Source organism: Hypomesus transpacificus, chromosome 7 (assembly GCF_021917145.1).
Source record: "Hypomesus transpacificus isolate Combined female chromosome 7, fHypTra1, whole genome shotgun sequence".
Lineage (NCBI taxonomy): Eukaryota > Metazoa > Chordata > Actinopteri > Osmeriformes > Osmeridae > Hypomesus > Hypomesus transpacificus.
Window position 1 is genome coordinate 1,861,260 of NC_061066.1, and position 19,375 is coordinate 1,880,634.

At 42.1% G+C, this 19,375-nt stretch overlaps 3 protein-coding genes across 10 annotated transcripts; 1 reads left to right on the forward strand and 2 right to left on the reverse strand.

The window, feature by feature from the left end:
- The first annotated feature begins 38 nt into the window (after window positions 1–38).
- Window positions 39–3,280, forward strand: LOC124469695 (O-sialoglycoprotein endopeptidase). Its single transcript, XM_047023146.1, is given in 13 exon segments — window positions 39–86; window positions 480–599; window positions 716–835; window positions 925–951; window positions 954–1,099; window positions 1,231–1,326; window positions 1,433–1,482; window positions 1,596–1,674; window positions 1,888–1,953; window positions 2,067–2,157; window positions 2,472–2,547; window positions 2,634–2,732; window positions 2,853–3,280. Coding segments are annotated over 12 exon segments (1,005 nt in total). The 5' UTR covers window positions 39–86; window positions 480–484; the 3' UTR covers window positions 2,893–3,280.
- A 101-nt stretch (window positions 3,281–3,381) lies between these two features.
- Window positions 3,382–6,311, reverse strand: si:ch211-214j24.10 (uncharacterized protein LOC558894 homolog). Its single transcript, XM_047023147.1, has 4 exons — window positions 6,159–6,311; window positions 4,330–5,112; window positions 4,128–4,160; window positions 3,382–3,927 (listed from the first exon to the last, which is right to left on the reverse strand). The coding sequence occupies exons 1-4, from the start codon at window positions 6,172–6,174 to the stop codon at window positions 3,878–3,880; spliced, it is 882 nt and encodes a 293-aa protein (XP_046879103.1). The 5' UTR covers window positions 6,175–6,311; the 3' UTR covers window positions 3,382–3,877.
- Window positions 6,312–11,324: 5,013 nt separating this feature from the next.
- On the reverse strand, window positions 11,325–19,360 carry LOC124469351 (zinc finger protein 260-like). Of its 8 annotated transcripts, XR_006956292.1 has the most exons (13): window positions 19,147–19,360; window positions 17,567–18,480; window positions 16,998–17,200; window positions 16,782–16,874; window positions 16,516–16,611; window positions 16,263–16,373; window positions 16,038–16,161; window positions 13,901–15,777; window positions 13,680–13,723; window positions 13,522–13,570; window positions 13,329–13,390; window positions 13,190–13,238; window positions 12,728–13,027 (listed from the first exon to the last, which is right to left on the reverse strand). XR_006956292.1 is itself a non-coding variant. In XM_047022582.1 (8 exons), exons 2-8 carry the CDS (start codon window positions 17,607–17,609, stop codon window positions 14,318–14,320), a joined length of 2,130 nt encoding a protein of 709 aa, XP_046878538.1. In that variant the 5' UTR covers window positions 17,610–18,480; window positions 19,147–19,360; the 3' UTR covers window positions 12,728–14,317. The 8 variants fall into 8 exon arrangements, 1 of the variants encoding a protein (XP_046878538.1); XR_006956291.1 differs by having other exon boundaries at window positions 13,522–13,723; XR_006956289.1 differs by having other exon boundaries at window positions 13,522–15,777.
- Window positions 19,361–19,375: the final 15 nt, after the last annotated feature.

The window sequence follows — 19,375 nt, forward strand, 5'->3', positions numbered from 1 at the left end:
GTTGATTCATTCCAAAACATTGATTACAGCCAGGGATGTCGTAGAAATCCTCTCTAAACTGGTCCTGACTACAAACAGCAACAGAGGTTGGTGTTGAGCGGTTCTTCAAACTTTTATTTGAAACTCTAAGCATTTTAATCTAGTTTCTAATCAATAACGAATGCAACACACTGTGAGAATTGTAATATTTCTGCTCTTATGTATCTAATACAAAGTGATATCGACATCAACAGTTTGTAGCCTTATGGCCGCATGCTACTATTGCAAGTTTGTCATGACCAGCTAGTAGCTGGTGCTAGGCTAGCTAATTAGAATTTCAGTTGGCCTTGCTAGGGATTTTGTACAGGTGCTACATGCATCATGTCAGCGTGCTGACGTCTATATTTTTTCTACCACTTCACTAACTTGTCTGTAGCTCAGACCGGTCAACTTGTTTTTGGTAATCGTGTCCTTTCTATGTACCCTATGAACCCTATCAGCTGCCATGACTGTCGTGATAGGGTTCGAGGGCAGTGCCAATAAAATTGCCGTGGGCATCGTGAGAGATGGGCAAGTACTGTCGAACCCCAGACGCACTTATATCACACCTCCCGGCCAAGGCAAGTGGGATTAATAGATAAAATAACTATAGCTAGAAGTCTGTGTGTGCATTTGGGAGACATGTGCGAGTGAAGCTGTCCAATCATTTTAACTGTCGGTTGACTCCAAACCCAAGGCTTTCTGCCCAGCGAGACAGCCCGACATCACCGTGGCGTTATCCTAACTGTCCTCAAGGAGGCGTTAGAGGAGGCAGGGATGAAACCAGCGGACATTGACTGTGTAGCATACACTAAAGGTAAAGAACAACTAATTACCATGTTTGATTTTTTATTTTCAAAATATTTTGCCCGGCTCCTATACAAGGTATGTCCTCTCTTGCTTCAGGTCCAGGTATGGGTGCTCCTCTGGTGACAGGGCCCTGGTGGCTCGTACTGTAGCCCAGCTGTGGGGGAAACCTCTCCTGGGGGTCAACCACTGCATTGGACACATCGAAATGGGCCGCCTCATCACACAAGCCAACAACCCCACTGTACTGTATGTTAGTGGGGGAAATACACAGGTCTGGACACTCACACACCCATTCACTTATCAGGGCATGTCAACTCAAGCATATTTGCACAAGTAAATCCAGGCTTGAACTTCTTGATTTAAGCTTTTTAAGACTTCATCTTAGACTACCTCTTCATCCAGGTCATTGCATACTCAGAACGACGGTACAGGATATTTGGGGAGACCATTGACATCGCAGTAGGCAACTGCTTAGACAGGTTTGCTAGGGTTATAAAGGTAAATGTAGCTGTCTTTTAATAGAAATACAATTTGAGCTTTTACTGCATAATGTATTTATTTTGTATTAAAATAGTCACCATGATGCTTTTGTTTTACTTTTGAGATTTCCAATGACCCCAGTCCAGGGTACAACATTGAGCAGATGGCTAAGAAGTAAGTGAGTCTGCATATTGCTTTTTATAACAAGTCCTTTGTACCCACCATATTTTCTTGTATATACATGTAAGTAAATCAAAGAAATACATTTAATTTTTCTGTATCCACAGAGGCACACAATATGTAGAACTTCCATACACCGTGAAGGGAATGGATGTGTCCTTTTCTGGAATTTTATCCTTTATTGAGGTAAGATCCATTACAAATAGATGCAGGTGTTAAGTTACACCCAACTTTATTTTCATGCCAACGCAGTATGTCAACTTCTTACCCTCATTCTAATATTAAATATTCTTCACCGCTTATAGACATGTAAGGCTCTCAGTCACCATTACAAGGTGGATGGATATAGTAGATTTAATTGTGTAAATGTCTGTGTTGATATATATGCTCACTTTGCAGGAAGCTGCCAACAAGATGCTGAGTTCTGGGCAGTGTACAGCAGAAGACCTGTGCTTCTCACTGCAGGTAGGTGCTTTCCAATGTAAAGGATCACTGCATAACTGTCTGCATTATTATTTTTTACATTGGAAATGGGCTGTTACAGGAATTTACTTTCCCATCCTTGTGTGGTTTTGTAGGAGACCCTGTTTTCCATGCTAGTGGAGATCACAGAGAGGGCTATGGCTCACTGTGGATCCCAAGAGGTCCTCATCGTAGGAGGGGTTGGATGTGAGTAACTCTTCCCCATAGAAGATGAATGGGTTTCCCATGTCACAATGTCTTGGAAACAGACTGCCTCTACAAATTAGTTTGAGGTTTCACTTATTAGATGTTTTTCCTGTTGCCCAGCCCTATGAACATATTTGATAATATTGTACTTGATAGTTTTGGTTGCACCGTGCCTTGTAAAAATTGTTTCTTGGTTCTAACCACCAACATACTGTTAGAACTATGCACTTCTATTCTTATCAGCTGTACTTCCTATATACACAATTTGTATGTTGCTGTGGACATTAGCAGCTGAAACGTGCCATGTCTTGCAGGTAATCTTCGTCTACAAGAGATGATGGGGGTCATGTGCAAGGAGAGAGGGGCAAAGCTCTTTGCCACAGATGAACGGTAAATAAAAGTATTAAATCCTATATACTTCAATGTATGAACTGCAGTTAGTTCGTTAACAATGTGATCTTCTTATTGTGCAACAGATTTTGCATTGATAACGGGGCAATGATAGCACAGGCAGGTTGGGAGATGTTTCGATCAGGACAAGTGACTGAACTGTCAGACTCCTGGATCACCCAAAGGTAACTTGCATTTACAAAAATGTGCCTTATAATATAGAACATTTAAATTAGCAATGCCTTGTTCCCGTGTATGTATCATTTACCAGTTATTGTTAGATTAATCTGGTTTGCTGTCTTCAGATACAGAACAGATGAAGTGGAGGTGACATGGAGAGATTGACAGCTCAACACGCAGGAACACGCACCTCTTCTCATAGCTTGTGTCATGGTGTCATGAAAGAATGCTGGAAGAAAATTCAAATTTTCCAGTAAACGTTGGCTCAGCTGTTGCATGAACATGGTAATGTAATGGATCCATGAACTGTACTAAGGAGCAAATTACATTGTGTACAGACTTGAGGGGAAATTAAGTGTTCATTTCAATATATCCATGCAATGCTGTACATACTTTGATCAATCAATGTACTGTAAATGCCAAGCAAATACTTGAGTCAAGATCATTCAATTTTATTATGCAATACTGATCACTTACAATCCTCTTCCACTTCCAGTGTAGTTTTTGTAATTATATATATATATATATATTTTATAAATTGAGAACATACCGAGCAAAGTGTGATCCCTTGAGGACTTAAGAGTAACATTCACCCGTTGGGGTACAAAAAAACAAAAAAACAGCATTTAGATTAGACATTGGTCAGGTGCATTCTTATTGTGCTGCTGACTGCACCTGTATGTAAACTGGAGACATGTTACAAGTCCCTTGTATAAAATGACTGAAATGAAAGCAGGTACAAGACATTTTCAAATGTGTGCTAAACAAAAAAAATCAGTCTGGTAAAGTAGGCATACAGGGATTGGTCACAACGGATTAGAAAGTGCTTGATTGACCACTCGCATACAGAACCAAAAAAAACAGATAAAACTGCAGTTCATTACAATAAAATGACAGCTCTTCAAAGATTTGTTTGTTTAAAAAAAGACCAGCTCTGTACAACGTTAAAATAATTGTTGCGCAGGGATAGGAAGATCCAAATCCACTTCATTAAGGCAGGCTTCTTGTAAGGCGTTAGAAAAGTCCCTAGGTGTTTCCTCGAGGAGTTAGTCCAAAGTGTCTCAGTGTGGCTTTGTGTGTAAAGACAACCTGAGAGAAGTGTGCATGTGTGAAAAAGGAGTGGGTGTGTGTGTACACATGTACCCCCGGGTTAGGCTGGGTGCTCCAGGGAGTTCTTAAACCAGACAACCTTTTTCGGATCTGAAATAAAAACAAGAACACTTTTGTAAATACCCTTTCCCCCTTTGGATGAGCATCTACTTCAGAATACTTCAAGCTTTTAAGTTGGATCTCTTTGTCAAAATCAGGGTACAGATGTAGCATTAAAAAAAGGTTTTGCAAAAACAAGGTATCATATTTCACATTTGGACAAAATTCTCAAACTGAACGTAATCACTCACCTTGCTTCCGTTTATTGCAAATAGTGTTCCACTCTAAAGAGACGGAAAGAAGAACCATTAGAAGTCATCATTCAGTTTGATTAGAACCAAGGGACGCTCCACTTCAACCTCTGACCTCACACACACGAATGCTTTCAAGTTGCAATTCACAAAATGTTACTGCAAAGAGGACTTTGGGTTTTCGAGAAATCTGTTCCTGTACCTTGACTGTGGTATTTTAGGGCCTCTACTAGATGGCGACAGCTGAGCAGCAGCTTCCCGTTGCCCTCTTCTTCATCCGGACACTGGCCAATGGTGATCATGTTAGTGGCTGGAACAAGCATGTCACTACCGTACTGGATTGTTAGAAGAGCCTCCTCTGCTGGCTCGCTGTCATCTGAGGGCTGTGACAGCTCTGTGGGGCCAGGAACACATCCGGACCCCTCTGAGGCTTGGAGGACTTCACTGATGAAACTTAGTCCCCACTGGTTCTGTAGCAGAACCCCGATGGCAGGACGATCGTCCTCGAGGGCACCACTTGCAGCTCCCGCCTTCACCTTGGAGGCGTAGCTGACGGCTGGCTGTAGTTTGGCTGGGCTGTCTTGCACTGGGAAAGCAGGGGGAGGCTTCAGCAGTGACAGGCTGTTCTCCACCCACCTTTCCTTTGAGCTCTGTTTTGGTGGCCGGTCAGCCACCCTCCCTGTCCCTCTGAAGCCCTCTCTGCGTGGGCCACGGCCTTTGTGCTGCTGGGCCCTGCGCTCTCTGTCTCTTCGAAAGGCATGTGCGTAGGTGGGTCCATTCAAGCTGCCCTCAGTGGCCCCAGGTGATGTCTGGCGGGGCTGCTGGTCAACTGCAATGGAGCAACCTCCTCCACCTCCACAGTTGCCTGACCCTGGGGATAGGCGACGGTTGCGAATGTGAGGTTCTGGGTTGGTGGTGGACACAAGGACAGCTGGATCACACAAGTTGTCGGACTCACACGCCATGTTGCTGGCCGCCCATGTTCCTGATAAACAAGAATAACAATTTGATTAACCACATGATACAATTCAATTTGGCTCAAGTCACAGTTTAAGGACTTCTTTCAATGGGACAATTAATTTCAAGATTTTGAATAATAATCTCATATTTGAGCACTTGGATGCGTTTCTCAATCTCCACTACATGAGCTGATGGGCATTTTACCAGGAACACAACGATAATGCGTGTTCTAGGAAAATACCAGGACTAAAGTTCCCTCTTTAGTCTAAGATTGGAAAGTTTAGTCATTCGCATTTTATTGTTCAGCTGATTTCATTACTAAACTAGACACATTCCTAACCTGGGACGGCTTCTAGACACTTCTAGAAGATTATGGAAGCTAGCTCAGTCGTCGTCAAATGCTTTGCCCGCCCTGGTGGCCTCCCTAACTAGCAGGCTAATTTCAATACCCATAGTGCGTCAATATCCAACTGCCATTTAACTAGATAAGAAAGCACATGCAAGTACTGTATTCACAAAATCTAGGCATGACCTAGAAACCGATATAGTTGGTTGTTACTTAACTACTGGTGCTACTACAGTTACCCAACACCTGCAACGTGTTACAGAATCAGCTACAGCTAGCACTAGCTTGCTAAAGCTACCGCACTTTAGGATTGAAACTCGCTGATTTAGCTCGACGAGGACAGCTAGCAATCCCAGTTAGCTAGGTCTAGCTGATGTCACAAACGAATAAAGTAGACTAGTTACCACAAATGAAACGATAAATTACCTGACACGGGCAGAAGGCACATCTACTGTACACCACGGAAATTTGTCTCGCCCCCAAAGCAACAGCAAAAAATTGCCAGCTAACTTGCTAGCAAAGCAAGTTTTATAACTCCCTATTTAGGACAGTAACTACGTTAGCTAGCCTAGTAGCTAGCCAGCTAGAGGTGAAATAGAACGTCTCAGTAACGTTAGCTAGCCTAGCAGCGTTTGTCAACGCATTTGATTGGAATGCTACCTTGACAACATGTTTTTAAAGCAGATATTCACATTGAAAATTTTCTAAAAGTGTTTACAACTTACCCGTTTTAATATGCATATCTCTTCGTTCTAATGTAATGTTGAAAAGGAACCGTTAGAGAACTTTTTGTTTACAGCGGCGTTGAGCAGTCGTGTGTTGATGAGTCTCGAGTGGCTACACGGAAGCAAGCAACAGTCAGTGGAGCCGGCTGGACTGGGAGTGGAAGTGACTGTTCAGACTGCCGGATATTGAAGCGCGAAGATGAGAGGGAAAGCAAATCGAATCGTCCTATCCTCTGTCAAACCCACGGGACTGAAAATACTTATGCAAATGATTTTAAATGAATTCTAAGTTATGGTGCCAAAACACAGTAGACCTTGTACAGTGTAGTTTACGCATCGGCACTATATTTTGTCAGCTCAATGAGAACGGATGTCGAAATTTTTCTTACAAGATTGTGTTAAACATGTTCTAGAAACTAGGTCACCCGTTCCAGTATATTCTCACCTCTCTTTCTGTCCATGATGCTCTCTTCATTTCTCTCTGGCCACTTGTCCTCTCTGTTCCTCCAATCAATACTGCTATCTGAGGGATGGGGCTCTTTCCGCTTGCTTTTTTGCTTTTGCCTTCGAGATTGACGGGTCTGACGTCTTGGTCTCTTCTCCATTGTGTCCTCACCCTTCCGTACCTCATCCTTCCGTACCTCATCCGTCCGTACCTCACCATCCATCGTTTCACCGGCGCACATAACAAGCTCTTGCCTTTCCTTTCTCCAGGAGCCCCAGGTCTTCCATTGAGGATCCTCACGTGCGATGTCCCTGTCCCACACATTGTCCGTCTCCATCCACCTGCCCCTGGGCCGAAACGGCGTACCCCTGGTTTCACCCCACCTTTGATGACCCTGTGACTCGTCATCTCTGTGATCAAACCAGTTCTCTCTGTTCGGTCTCCTGTTCGGGGTCTCACCTCCACCATTTATCTTCTCACCTTGGTCTCTCTGCTCCTGTGTCTGGCTGTCAGGGATGCTGTTCTCTCTTTCGCGCTCAATGGTGTCCCTCTCATTAGTCTTTATCTTCTCTTGAGGTCCTTCCTTTGTATTGCACTGGTGTTGATGCTTGTCTTTCCCCTGCCATGTTGGGGCATCTTCCTTAAGCTTAACTTGAGCATTGCTCTCAATCTTTGTGGATGTTTCTGTGCATGAGTTAGCTGTTTCTATTTCTTGTATTTGTGAATCCATACAATCGGAAGCCCTCTGGTATTCCTGGTTCTGGGCTTTCATTCCAGTGGCATCCTCTTGATCTGAAAGACAAAATATAAATAATCAAGATTGCTTATCCTTGCACAGCATACCTGGTGTCAAAATAAGTATTGCTCTCACTCGTCTTGAATTTAGTTGGCTTTCTCTACAATAACACGACAGTGTCCCTGTTTAACTCAATGGTATTCATAGTGATACCTTTTGTTTTATTTCTCCTTTTTCTCCTCTGTTTTTCTCTCTCATGTTCTTTCTCGTGCCTGGCTATGTTCAAGTGGTCCACAGAGTCAGTAATTTTCTCCTTGGAAGTCTTGTTGACATCATCATTGTCTAGCTCTTGATCTCTCCTCCCAATTCCAATCCCCATTGTCATGAGTTCTATGGAAATCAGTTCAGTCTGTCTCTGACATATCCCTCTCTTATCCATACATCCATGTCCTGAGTACAACTTGGCTTTACTTTGCTTGGATGTCCCTCCACCTTCCTCATGCAACAAATGAGCCCCCTCACAACATTCCACCTTCATTCCCTTCTCCTTGACAGTAGTCTTACTTTTATCTTTGATGTCATTGGCCCTTTCCCTATCACCCCTGTGTTCAGTCTCCACAGACAGTGCCAGATCCCTCGCAGTATTGTCAGACACCTGGCAGTGTTGAATGTGTTTGATATGATAGGCAGCCCGGAGGCGATTCAAAATTAGCTCTCTGCGTTCGTTCTGAGAGTCGGCATGGCAAAAAAACCTTCTGGGGTTATAAAATGGGTCTCTGATTGGAGGCCGGAGGTTAAGTTGTTCAACAGCCCGTTTACTATCAGCTTTAAACCATGGTAAGAGTGTCTTTACGGTGCACATCTTCCTCTCTCTCTCTCTTTGTCTTTCCTTTCTTTGCTCTGCCTTGCATTCCTTGTAACTGGAAACATACTTCATTCCCTTCATTTTCCTCTTTGCCAGCTTTCTTTGGTTATCCAAGAGTAACGTAGTGTATTGCTCTTGAGACGCCCGGAATTTATCAAACTTTACATTAATCACAGATTTGCAGATTGACTGGTGTACTATACAGGAGCTCACTTTGTCTTCCAATAACTGGAACGCTTTCTCTGGGTCAAGATCCTTCCACTCTTCACTACATGCTAAATATTTGAGAAAATAGAATATAATCAATGGTCTACCCAAGGACTATCATACAATAAGTCAAACACATTTAGAGGAATCCTAGAACATCAACGTATTATTAAACTGGGTTAAAATACAACAGACAGGACAGTTTTAGAAAGGAACATTTGTTTTGAATGCCTTCTCAGTTTAACACAATTGACACCTTGAACATTAAAAACTCATGACTCTGTGCTGTCGTCTCTGAACCCAGATTTACAGAAACAATACTCACCAGTCGTGTATTTAGGACCCTGCCATAGGATGGACAATTCAGCTTCCGTGTCTTCATATCTCTGATCTCTGACTCTTATGGACTCCCTCTCACCCCTAAGCAAATGGTAGTCCCTTAAATCCACCATTAGGCTTTGTTCTAGGTCTATGAGGGTGGAATAAGTTAAGCACAAGGTGTGTAGCTCCAACTGATGAAGCCTTCTTAAACAGCAATCATCCACATGGCATAAGACGCTATCCTGACCGGCTGTCAAAGCCTGGTTATAATTAGAGATGAAGAGGATATCTGAGGATATTCTAGGCTGAAATGCTGTGAAGGTTGGGTTCATTAGATTTCCAGCAGGTTGGTTTTCATGACTGTCAGCTGCCTGATATGGGATCAGAGGTTGGTCAATAGGATGGATGTCTTCATCCAGACTGGTTTCACCCGAGTTCAGGTCAGGATCATTGCTTGAGCCATCCGAGGCCTTTTCAAGTGCCAAGGTAGTGTGCCATTCAGGGTCCAGCCACTCCACAGCCGATAGGTCAATGTCAAAGTCAGAGTTCAGAGAATCCTCACTAGAACCAAAGAGTAATGAAGAACAATATAATGTATTCAATCTTAGTTCTTTGCTAGAATCCATTACAGCAATGGTATTATTTTCGTCTTCCGAGACAATGTTTGTCTCATTTATTTTCTTCAAAAGGAATAAAGAGTCCTTTGTTACATCTTCTGTGGAAGGCCCAAAGTTCACAGCGATTCCATCATTTTTAACTTTGCCATTACCTTCTGGTAGACACTCACTTGAGTTTACATAAGATATATCCTTGGTGTGATTTACCTCAGTGTACTCCTTGCTGGACTGAACCACAGGTGTCTTTAAGACCTTCTTTGTCTCATTCATTTTGTTCAAAATGGCTAAGGAATCCTCCATTTCATCTTTAGTGGATTGGGACACTTTAGTGGATGGTTTAAAGGTTAGGTCAAGATCTTTGCTTGTGCTTGATGAGGGCTCTGCCACTAGCAGGGTAGAGTACCGTTCAGGGTTCAGCCACTCCACAGCTGATAGATCGATATCAAAGTCTGGGGTCCGAGAGTCCTCTATTGAACCTATCATAGCAAGGTCCTCATTTTGAACTATGCAGTTACCTTCTGGGAGAATTTCATTTGACACTGAATCCATGTTGTTTTTGGTGTCTTGATACAGCTGACAGGTAACCTCGGCAGGTGTCTCAGAGACAATCTTCAGCTCAGTTACTATGTTTACAGATTCCTCATGGGCTTTCATTGGTTTCATAGCTAGTGTGGCTTGCTGAAAGGCTGTCTTCGCAAGCTGTAAGGGAACATTAACATTTACCTTGTTTTCACTGACAACAGAAAGTTTGATTCGAAATAATGTTTTTACAATTAACTAGTACTGTAATTTATAATTTACAGCCAAATACTTAACGACAGGTCATAGGCGACATCATTTATACCAAAAAATAAACGTATTCAATGTAACAAGGTTGAGCAAACTGTCGTCGACTATATGCTACTATTTAGCTAGTCTACTGTACTGCAAAGTACAGTTACGTTTTGAAATGTGGTTAGTTGTAACCGCTAACTGCTGTAGCGTCTAGCTCAATAGCTAAATAATCACCACTGATCTCCTCCGTTACTTTGTCAACGTCCATACATTGCAGTCTGATGAACATGTTGGAAATTGAAGAATGGCAACGAAATATTAAGCAAGTATATCTGAGCAATTTCCACCTTGCCACTAAAAATTGGTTACATTCATGTTTATATTCGAAGTTAACCTAAATTATGTCGCATATGTAACCCAGGGTTACAGGGCACAAACTTATTCATGTTAAAATACAATCATTTATAACAAATATAGCTCTATATATAGACTAATATAACAAATAACATGTCATTTTCTCAAAAGTTATACAAAATATTATATTAATTTATTGAATAAGCCAGGTTAGAGGCAGGAAAGGAGGAGCCTCGTGCTCTCGCTCTCAGAGAAAAAAGTACTGAATCAGACGAGAGAAATAAAGATAACAGGGTGAATTCGGGTAATTTGGGACATATTGGGTAGGCCTAATGTGAGACACTTAAACTCCAGTGTTTTTATCCTGCTATGACAACGTCCAGTCCACAGCATGGATGTCATGTGACTGAAATCACAAAACTTGATTTGTGTGATGTCCCAGAAAGGGGCAGGACACTTGTCAATCAGGAAGCTTCCATGAGATTTGCTCAATCAAGCAGATAATTTATATGGACTCTTTGAATCAGGTCAGTGACTTAACATTCTGAAAAAAAAAATTCAATGTTCCTGTTATCAAATTATGGTAGTGATATATTCAAGCAACAAAATATGAAACTTGGGAAAAAGTTGTTTAGATTTATTTATTTACCATTTCTTAGCTGTCCCACTTTATCAAACATGATTGGTAATGCTGTACGGCATAATTTGGGTAATCTGGGACGTCTCTAAAAACGTCCCAGATTACCCAAATTCACCCTACTGAAAGAAAGAAAAGACAAACATATAGATTAACTGATTTATTTCCTTTAATTGTATTGAAGAGACAGATAATGGTTGTTTTCCTAACAATAGTTGTATTCCTAATGTCAAATCCTTCAGCCTAAATATGATCTTGTTTAAGGCCATCCGAGGACTTTTCAGGTGCCAAGGTAGTGTGCTATTCAGGGTCCAGCCACTCCACAGCTGACAAGTCAAAGTCAGAGTTCAGAGAATCCTCACAAGAACCAAAAAGTATAGAAGAACAATATAATTTATTCAATCTAAGTTCTTTTCTACAACCCATTACAACAATGGTATTTTTTTCCTCTTCCGAGACAATGTTTGTCTCATTTATGTTCTTCATAAGGAATAAAGAGTCCTTTGTTACATCTTCAGTGGAAGGCCCAAAGTACACAGCGATTCCATACTTGTTAACTTTGCCATTACCTTCTGGTAGACGTTCACTTGAGTTTACATCAGATATATCCTTGGTGTGATATACCATGTACTCCTTGCTGGACTGAGCTACAGGTGTCTCTAAGACTTTCTTTGTCTCATTCATTTTGTTCAAAAGACCTAAAGAATCCTCCATTTCATCTTCAGTGGATTGGGACACTTTAGCAGATGGCCCAAAGGTCAGGTCAAGATCTTTGCTTGTGCTTGATGAGGGCTCTGCCACTAGCAGGGTAGAGTACCGTTCAGGGTTCAGCCACTCCACAGCTGATAGATCAATATCAAAGTCTGGGGTCTGAGAGTCCTCTATTGAACCCATCACAGCAAAGTCATCTTTAGCTCTGTAACTTTGTTCACAGATTCCTCATGGGCTTTCATTGATTTCATAGCTACTGGGCTTGCTGAAAGGCTGTCTTTGCAAGCTGTAAGGGAACATTAACATTTACCTTGTTTTCACTGACAACAGAAAGTTTGATTCGAAATAATGTTTTTATAATTAACTAGTACTGTAGGGGGGGGGGGGGGGGGGGGCGACTACTGCATGCTGTACTGCTGTAGCGTCTAGCTCAACAGCAAAATAATCACCACTTATCTCCTCCGTTACTTTGTCAACGTTCATAGCCTACATTTTCAATCTGATGAACATTTTGGAAATTGAAGTATGGCAACGAAATATTTAGCAAGTATATCTTAGCAATTTCCACCTTGCTACTAAAAATTGTTTAATATGATCATGGTTACATTCATGTTTATATTCGAAGTTAACCTAAAGGATATAGGCCTATGTAACCCAGGGTTACAAGGCACAAACTTATTCAAGTTAAAATACATTTATTTATAACAAATATAGCTCTATATATAGGCTGATATAACAAATAAATAACGTGTCATCTTCTCAAAAGTGATACAAAATATTGTATTAAATTATTTAATAAACCAGGCGGGAGGAGCCTCGTGCCGAGTAGCTAATGAAACAGACGAGAGAAATAGAGATACGTTAGGCTAGCCTACTGAGAAAAAAAAGAAAAGACGAACATATTAACTGATTTAACGCTTTTTACTTTAATTGTATTGAAGAGACAGATAAGTTGTTTTCTTAACAATAGTTGTGTTCCTAACGTCAAATCCTTCAGTCAAAATATTATGTAGTTTATTCACAAAAAATTGAACTTCCCCTATTTCTAGATGCATTGTCTATTTGGTGAAATTTGACAGCAGTCCGCCATGCCTGGATAGAGCAGAACAAGAGCGCATAACAACCTCCATCACCAGGTGAGTGATCTGTTCCTGTTGCAACAGCTGCCCGTACCTGACCTGCGAGTTACGGCCATGGCTGTCCTATTGGAATGAAAATGTGGACTTGAAAGGAGCTGAAAATCTCAAAGGGTTTAGAGGTTTATCACCCTGTCTATTTTAGCAGACATGAAAGCTAAATATTAATCTGTTGTCCTTTATTCTGTATCTAATTCATTAAAAATGTATCTGTATTATTATGCTTACTGTGAAACCTGTTGTACTCGCAAATTGCTCTGGGATTGAGGCACTGCCCCTGTTAGACGCACACATTGATCCATTAGAAAAGTGACATACACTGTGTGGGATAAATTGACACAGCAGGAGAATTGGTGTGAGCACTCACCTGCCATTGTCAGAGGGACCGGCATGGGCCTTTGTCTGAACCTGGGCTTTGGCTGTGCAAGGCTGTTTCATACATTAAAAAACACTGCTTATCAAACCTTACACCCATTAAAACTCTTTTAAATATTTCTAGCTAGCTTTACCAACTTTGACGTGACGTGATTTAATTAAGCTACTAAAACCAAAATACTTACCAATACAGTTATTTCACATCCGGGTGACTGGTCAGGCCTTGATCTAACGCTAACAACAATTTGACATAACCATTGCAGATTGAGCAACAACACCAAAGTAAACTTAGTTAACTGATATAGACACGGAATCTTAGGTTATTACGGCGATAAAGATATACCTTGCATTTCCAATGGCAATGGCTTCAAACTGGACTGGCCTAGCCTGTCAGCAGGAAACATCACCATGTTACACACCCATCGAAACCAATCCATTGTACCAAGGCCACTTAATTTCCACTCCATTCATTACGTCAGTCTGATAACATACTGTTTTCTTGCTTTGTGTTCTGAAATATTACTTTGAACCAATTGCTAATATATGTTTGACAATAAATCCTACCTTTCTTACTCTCTTTGGCATGTTGGTTGCTTAGATTCAATATTTCTTTTTACAAAACATTGCACGCGGCACGCGACACGCGACACGTGCCGTTCACGCTAACGTCACATTATGCGCGACTTCCACAATTAGACTTACTAAGACAATCAATTGATTATGCGTTATTGTTGTACTTACAAAAACTGCTTCGAAAAAACCCCCGTAATAACATAACGCCACTACAGAACAACACAACTAAATGCAAATAGATCAGCACTATGAAATGTTTAATGTGAGTCGGAGGCATGATTTTCATTTTAAAATAAAACAATCAGAATGTAAGGCTGGTTTAAATTCTGTAAATGATGGCAATCCAAAAACTTTTTAAAATAAATACTTAAGAAAATGTTTCCAGTAGCAATATTGGTGGTCAACCACTTATACATTCTTCCCTATGTGAGTGCGCACATGCCTCTTGAGCCGAGTTGACGTAGAGAAGCACTTTTTGCAGAACAAACAAGAGTATGGCCGCTCCCCTGTGTGCGCCCTCAAGTGCATGGTCAGGTCTGAAGAACACCTGAAGCGCCTTTCACAGTAGGAGCAAGGATATGGCCTCTCTCCCGTGTGTATACGCCTGTGGAGAAGCAACTCTCCAGAAGTTAGGAATGTCTTCCCGCACTGAGAACACTGGTGTGGTCTTTCTCCAGTGTGCATCAGATTGTGTCTGATCAGCGAAGTGGACTTGGCGAACCTCTTGCTGCAGTATTTACAAGAAAAGGGTCTCTCCCCCGTGTGAGTGTTCAGGTGTTCGCTCTGGGCTCGCTTGGTTTTGAAGCTTTTTGGACACTGAGGGCAGGGGTACGGTCTATGGTCGCTGTGACTGCGCTGGTGTCTCACCAGCTCTCCGTGCGTGAGAAAAGTCTTCTGACAGACAGTGCATAGATATGGTCTCTCTCCTGTGTGTATCCTCTCATGTCTGGTCAAGCCCGCCAACTGTGTAAAGCTCTTCTCGCAGTAGGAGCACTGGAAGGGCCGCTGGCCGTTGTGGATCAGCATGTGTCTGTTCAGTATCTGAAGTTGAGTGAAGCTCTTGTCACACTCGGTGCACGGGTACGGACGCTCCTTGGTGTGGATCTGTTTGTGCTTGTTCAGGAGCCACACATGCGTGAAGCTCTTGCCGCACTCGCAGGGGAAAGGCCTCTCTCCTGTGTGTTTCATCTGGTGTCTCCTCAGGTCCGACGGCCGACCGTAGATCTTGTCGCACTGGGAGCACTTGTACTGGCGCTTCACGACGTGGGTTTGCCTGTGCCTCAGTCTCTCCAGTATGGTCCCGAAGCACTCCCCACATTTCTGGCACTTGTATTGGCCTCCGCCACTCCCTTTACTGTCCGTCGTCACCTCTTCCTCCGTCGACTCTAACGGGGGATCGCAAGTCTCGCAGCACGCCGTTCTCTCAAAGTGGAGCTTCAGTAGCCCCATCTGAGTGAAGCCCTTGCCACACTGAGGGCACAAAAACGGCCGTTCTCCTGTGTGAATACGTTGGTGTCTCCTGAGATCCCAAGAGTTCTTGAAACCCTTGTTACATTCCTGGCAGGTGTATGGTCGTTCCCCGGTGTGAATGCGCTGGTGTCTGGTCACGTCAGAAGCACGGGTGAACGTCTTGCCACACTCATAACACATATGGGCATCTGGTCTGGCATGAATGGGAAAAGGCTTGGGAAATTCTGTCCGCTGGACCCTCTTCCTGGATGGCTCTTGCTGGTCTTCAGCCTTTTGGAGTTTGTTGTACTCCTCAGGGTGACTACGTTCAATGTGCTGAAGAAGGAGGGACTCCTGCATGTGGAAGAATGGACACTGAGAGCAGGCAAATACCTGAGAGGACATCTCAACCGTGTGACCTGAGTAAAAAAAGCAAATAAAAAGGATTAGGTAAAGTAATAGTTTAAAATGTGGATACAAGCCATTTACCTTCCTTGTACAAGCAAAGATCAATTGATTTAAGTTTGAACAATATAAAACTCCAATTAAACTCTTGATAGAAAAGTACAGTCAACTAGGTTTGTGGTCAATCATGTATAAATCCTATATCCATTGTTGTTAGAGTAGAGGTACTGTAGTTTTATATATAATCACAATTAAATATTTGTTTTACATTTACCTTGAGTACCCAAGTCCTCCAAACATTTATGGTGCTGCAGAAGAGTTTTGAGATCCTCTGATTGAGAGAGGGCTTGAATGCACTCATCCAAGACAGATGGGGCTGAACTGAGCCAGGATACAGTCTGTGTAAAAATGCAGAAATACCTTATCTTTGTGGCACATTTTCCTCACCAACTAATGCAAATTGTTTGTAAAGAAGCATTGACGTGTTTTTTATTGATACCTGCCCGAGGTCTGGTACAGGCAGAAGCCTCTCCAGTCGGGACAAAAACTCCCACACAAGGAGCTGCATGTCTTTGTCATAGCTAACTCCATATTCTGTTGGAAATACCTCCTGTAAATGAGAGAAAGAGGACTGAAACGTCAGTAATTAAAATACATTTGATATGTAGTTACTCTTGGCTCATATAATTCTGATTATGACAGCATCAGCCATCGGTAAGCAATGGAGATGAGAGTTAACAGTACACACTGACCTGGTAAAAGTGCTCTCTCTCTGCTGAGTCTTTAAGCAGGGTCTGGACCAGCTCCAGGAAAATGGCCTCTTCTGCATCCACCTCTGCATCTCCACTCTGGAGGAGATACTCAGATTACAATCCCCTTTACACCTGTAATTGTAATCCTCCTGGTTTGCCTGATTCATTCACACAGCTGACTGTCATATACACTGTGAACGTGTAAATACATAGGAGACATGTTTACTTGGGTAGTGTCAAATGTCAGATACAATATTATGACTCACTCCTGTGTGTCCTGGGGGACGTATTCTGTCCAAGTGGGGTTGAATGAAATGAATGTCAGATGTTTGTTCGGCAGCACATAAGTCTAGGATCATCTATCAAAAGACCAACAGAATCTCCAGTCAAGTTTAAAGCAATCACTTGACTTCGCTATTTATTGTATTATTCTTTTTTTTTTTTGATCTCCCTAAACAGTGTTTGAAGCCACATTCCCTTACCCTTGTCCGCAGTCGCAGAAGAAGCTTGGCCCTTTGCTTTGTGTCCAACAGGTCTGGAACGGTTTCAGTCACTAGAGTAACAAACTCATCGAGCTTCTCATAGTCCATCACGTCTCTCCTCTGCGCAACTTGCCACATGGCTGCTGAGACTAGCCGTAGAGGTGGTATCAGTAGACGCAAAGATGATAATGGGAGAAACACATCTGCGGTGAAAGAAAATAAGACATAATTCGCCTAGCTCTACTTTATCTACCTTGAATAGTTAAGTGGTATTAGAATAGATTTGATAGTCTTTGCAATACTTGTGGCAATGCCTGGGCATGGCTATAGTGGCATTTTAGTTTCACAACAAACCTGCTGGTGCCCTTTCCTTACCATGAAGTTTGCCTCTAGCACTAAATGATGGCACATATAAACATGTATTGACCCACCATTTAGCGACCCTTATATTTTAATCTAGCTAGCTCTAACGCGTTTAGCTAACATTGCTATTAGCTAGACAACAACAGTCGGTTTTGCTGGCTAGCGTTAGTGCTAGCACAACGTTGCTGTTTCTTAAAGCTACACACCTGTGTTTTCCAGTTTATTTGTTGTGGCACATGTTTCCATCATGTTGACAACAAAAGCTGCAATCAAAAATAGTTTCGTCCTCGATTGAGCAGTGTGTAGGAAAATAACTTTGGCGGAGCTTCCTGTATAATGTGCTTAATGCTACTAGTACTGAGATGTAGCCAAGATATTGTGCCACCTACTGTAGATTGCACACACTGCATGTAAGTATGTGGAGAAGTGTATTTGCTCTTATGACACTACTAAATGCCAAAGGAAAACGTAGGTTTTGTTTCTGCTAATGCCAAGTTATAAAACAGAACAGAATACTCTGCCTTCTAATCATACTTACTAAACAAGTGAAAGTTTGCTGAAGGATTTCTAAGAAGTAATTCACTTAATACAGTGACGATAAGTAGACTTTTCTTGAATACTTATTTATTTCTGGAACACGGTTCAATATTAAACATACAGCTTACCGTATATTAAAAGGTGGGAATCTTTTGGTAGGCCTACCTCACAATTCGATTCTTGGGGTCACAATTCGATTTTTAATCAAATTTCGATTCAATATAATGCTTACATTTTTGTTGTCGTTTTTAATCGATTTTTGAAATTTGTGAATTGCTAGAAGACTGAATGTATCAATGTAAAGTGGCTAGTGACAAATGTATCAATGTCCATATCAACGTCCATTCAGAAGCCCAATGGCCCTTGGATAGAAACTGTTGTCCAATCACAACATGACAGTGGAGGAGGTGGTGGAGGCAGTGGACCCCCAAAAGCTTGTTGTCGGAGGAGTAGTCGTCAGACATGAGGAGGGAGGGGGGAGGGGGGGGGGGGGCCTGTCCAGGTGGTCGGACACACAGCTGCCCCGATCTGGAGCAGCACCAGGCACCTGTACTTCAGAGCCCCGTTCCTCTTCCAGTTCTCCCTGGCAGAGATGGCCGACAACACACAGGTCACAGAGAGAAATAAAACACTGGCACAAGGGAAATACAAGCATTCATAGATGAATGCTTCTTAGTCTCGTATTTAGACCTAACTAGCTTTCCCAGGTAAGGTTTTTCAGGTAATGTACAGTAATATTATGGTCCCAAAAGTGGCTGAATCTGAGTTCACACATTATCCGTGTTCTCTGACTGCTTTTTGTCTGGAGCAGAGACCTTAGGAAGATTTTCTTCACTCCACACTGTTTCTCTATTGGGTTTTGGTATTGGTCACGTTCAATATACGTTTGATTATTTAGATTTCAATGTATTTAATAAGTCATTTAGTAGGTTAACAACAGGTACTGTATACACACACATGTATACACACGTCCTCCTACCAACAGCGATGCACCCCACCCGGAACTTCCGGAAGACGTGGGATGACTGCACAGTGCACACACATTCAACAATTTGAGCACAATTTATCTAAATCTTTCCCACTCAGAAAACAGATCTTATAAATATATGTAACAACCTGTTCGCTTAAGTAAAAACTTAAAGCCTTGTTTTGTGACTTCCTTAGCAACGCAGCTACTAGCAAACTACTGTAGCTCAATGATTGCTACTTCCAAAACTGAAGGATGAAACTATTAACTCAAGCAGCTTACCATTTAAGGCACTACGAGGTACATGAAAAAGAAAAACGCGATGTCAAATATTACAAACAGCCAAAAATCAAACCAGTAGGAGTGTTTAGGTAAGAATACCAAAGCTCCATTTGATTTAAAACTCTCTTCTGTTCCCATGTCACGCGCCGCTGATATGAGAAACGCAAAAATTCTGTTTTCCGGTGTTGTGCAAAGGAACCTACCACGCCTTGCGGAAAATTGCTGCCTC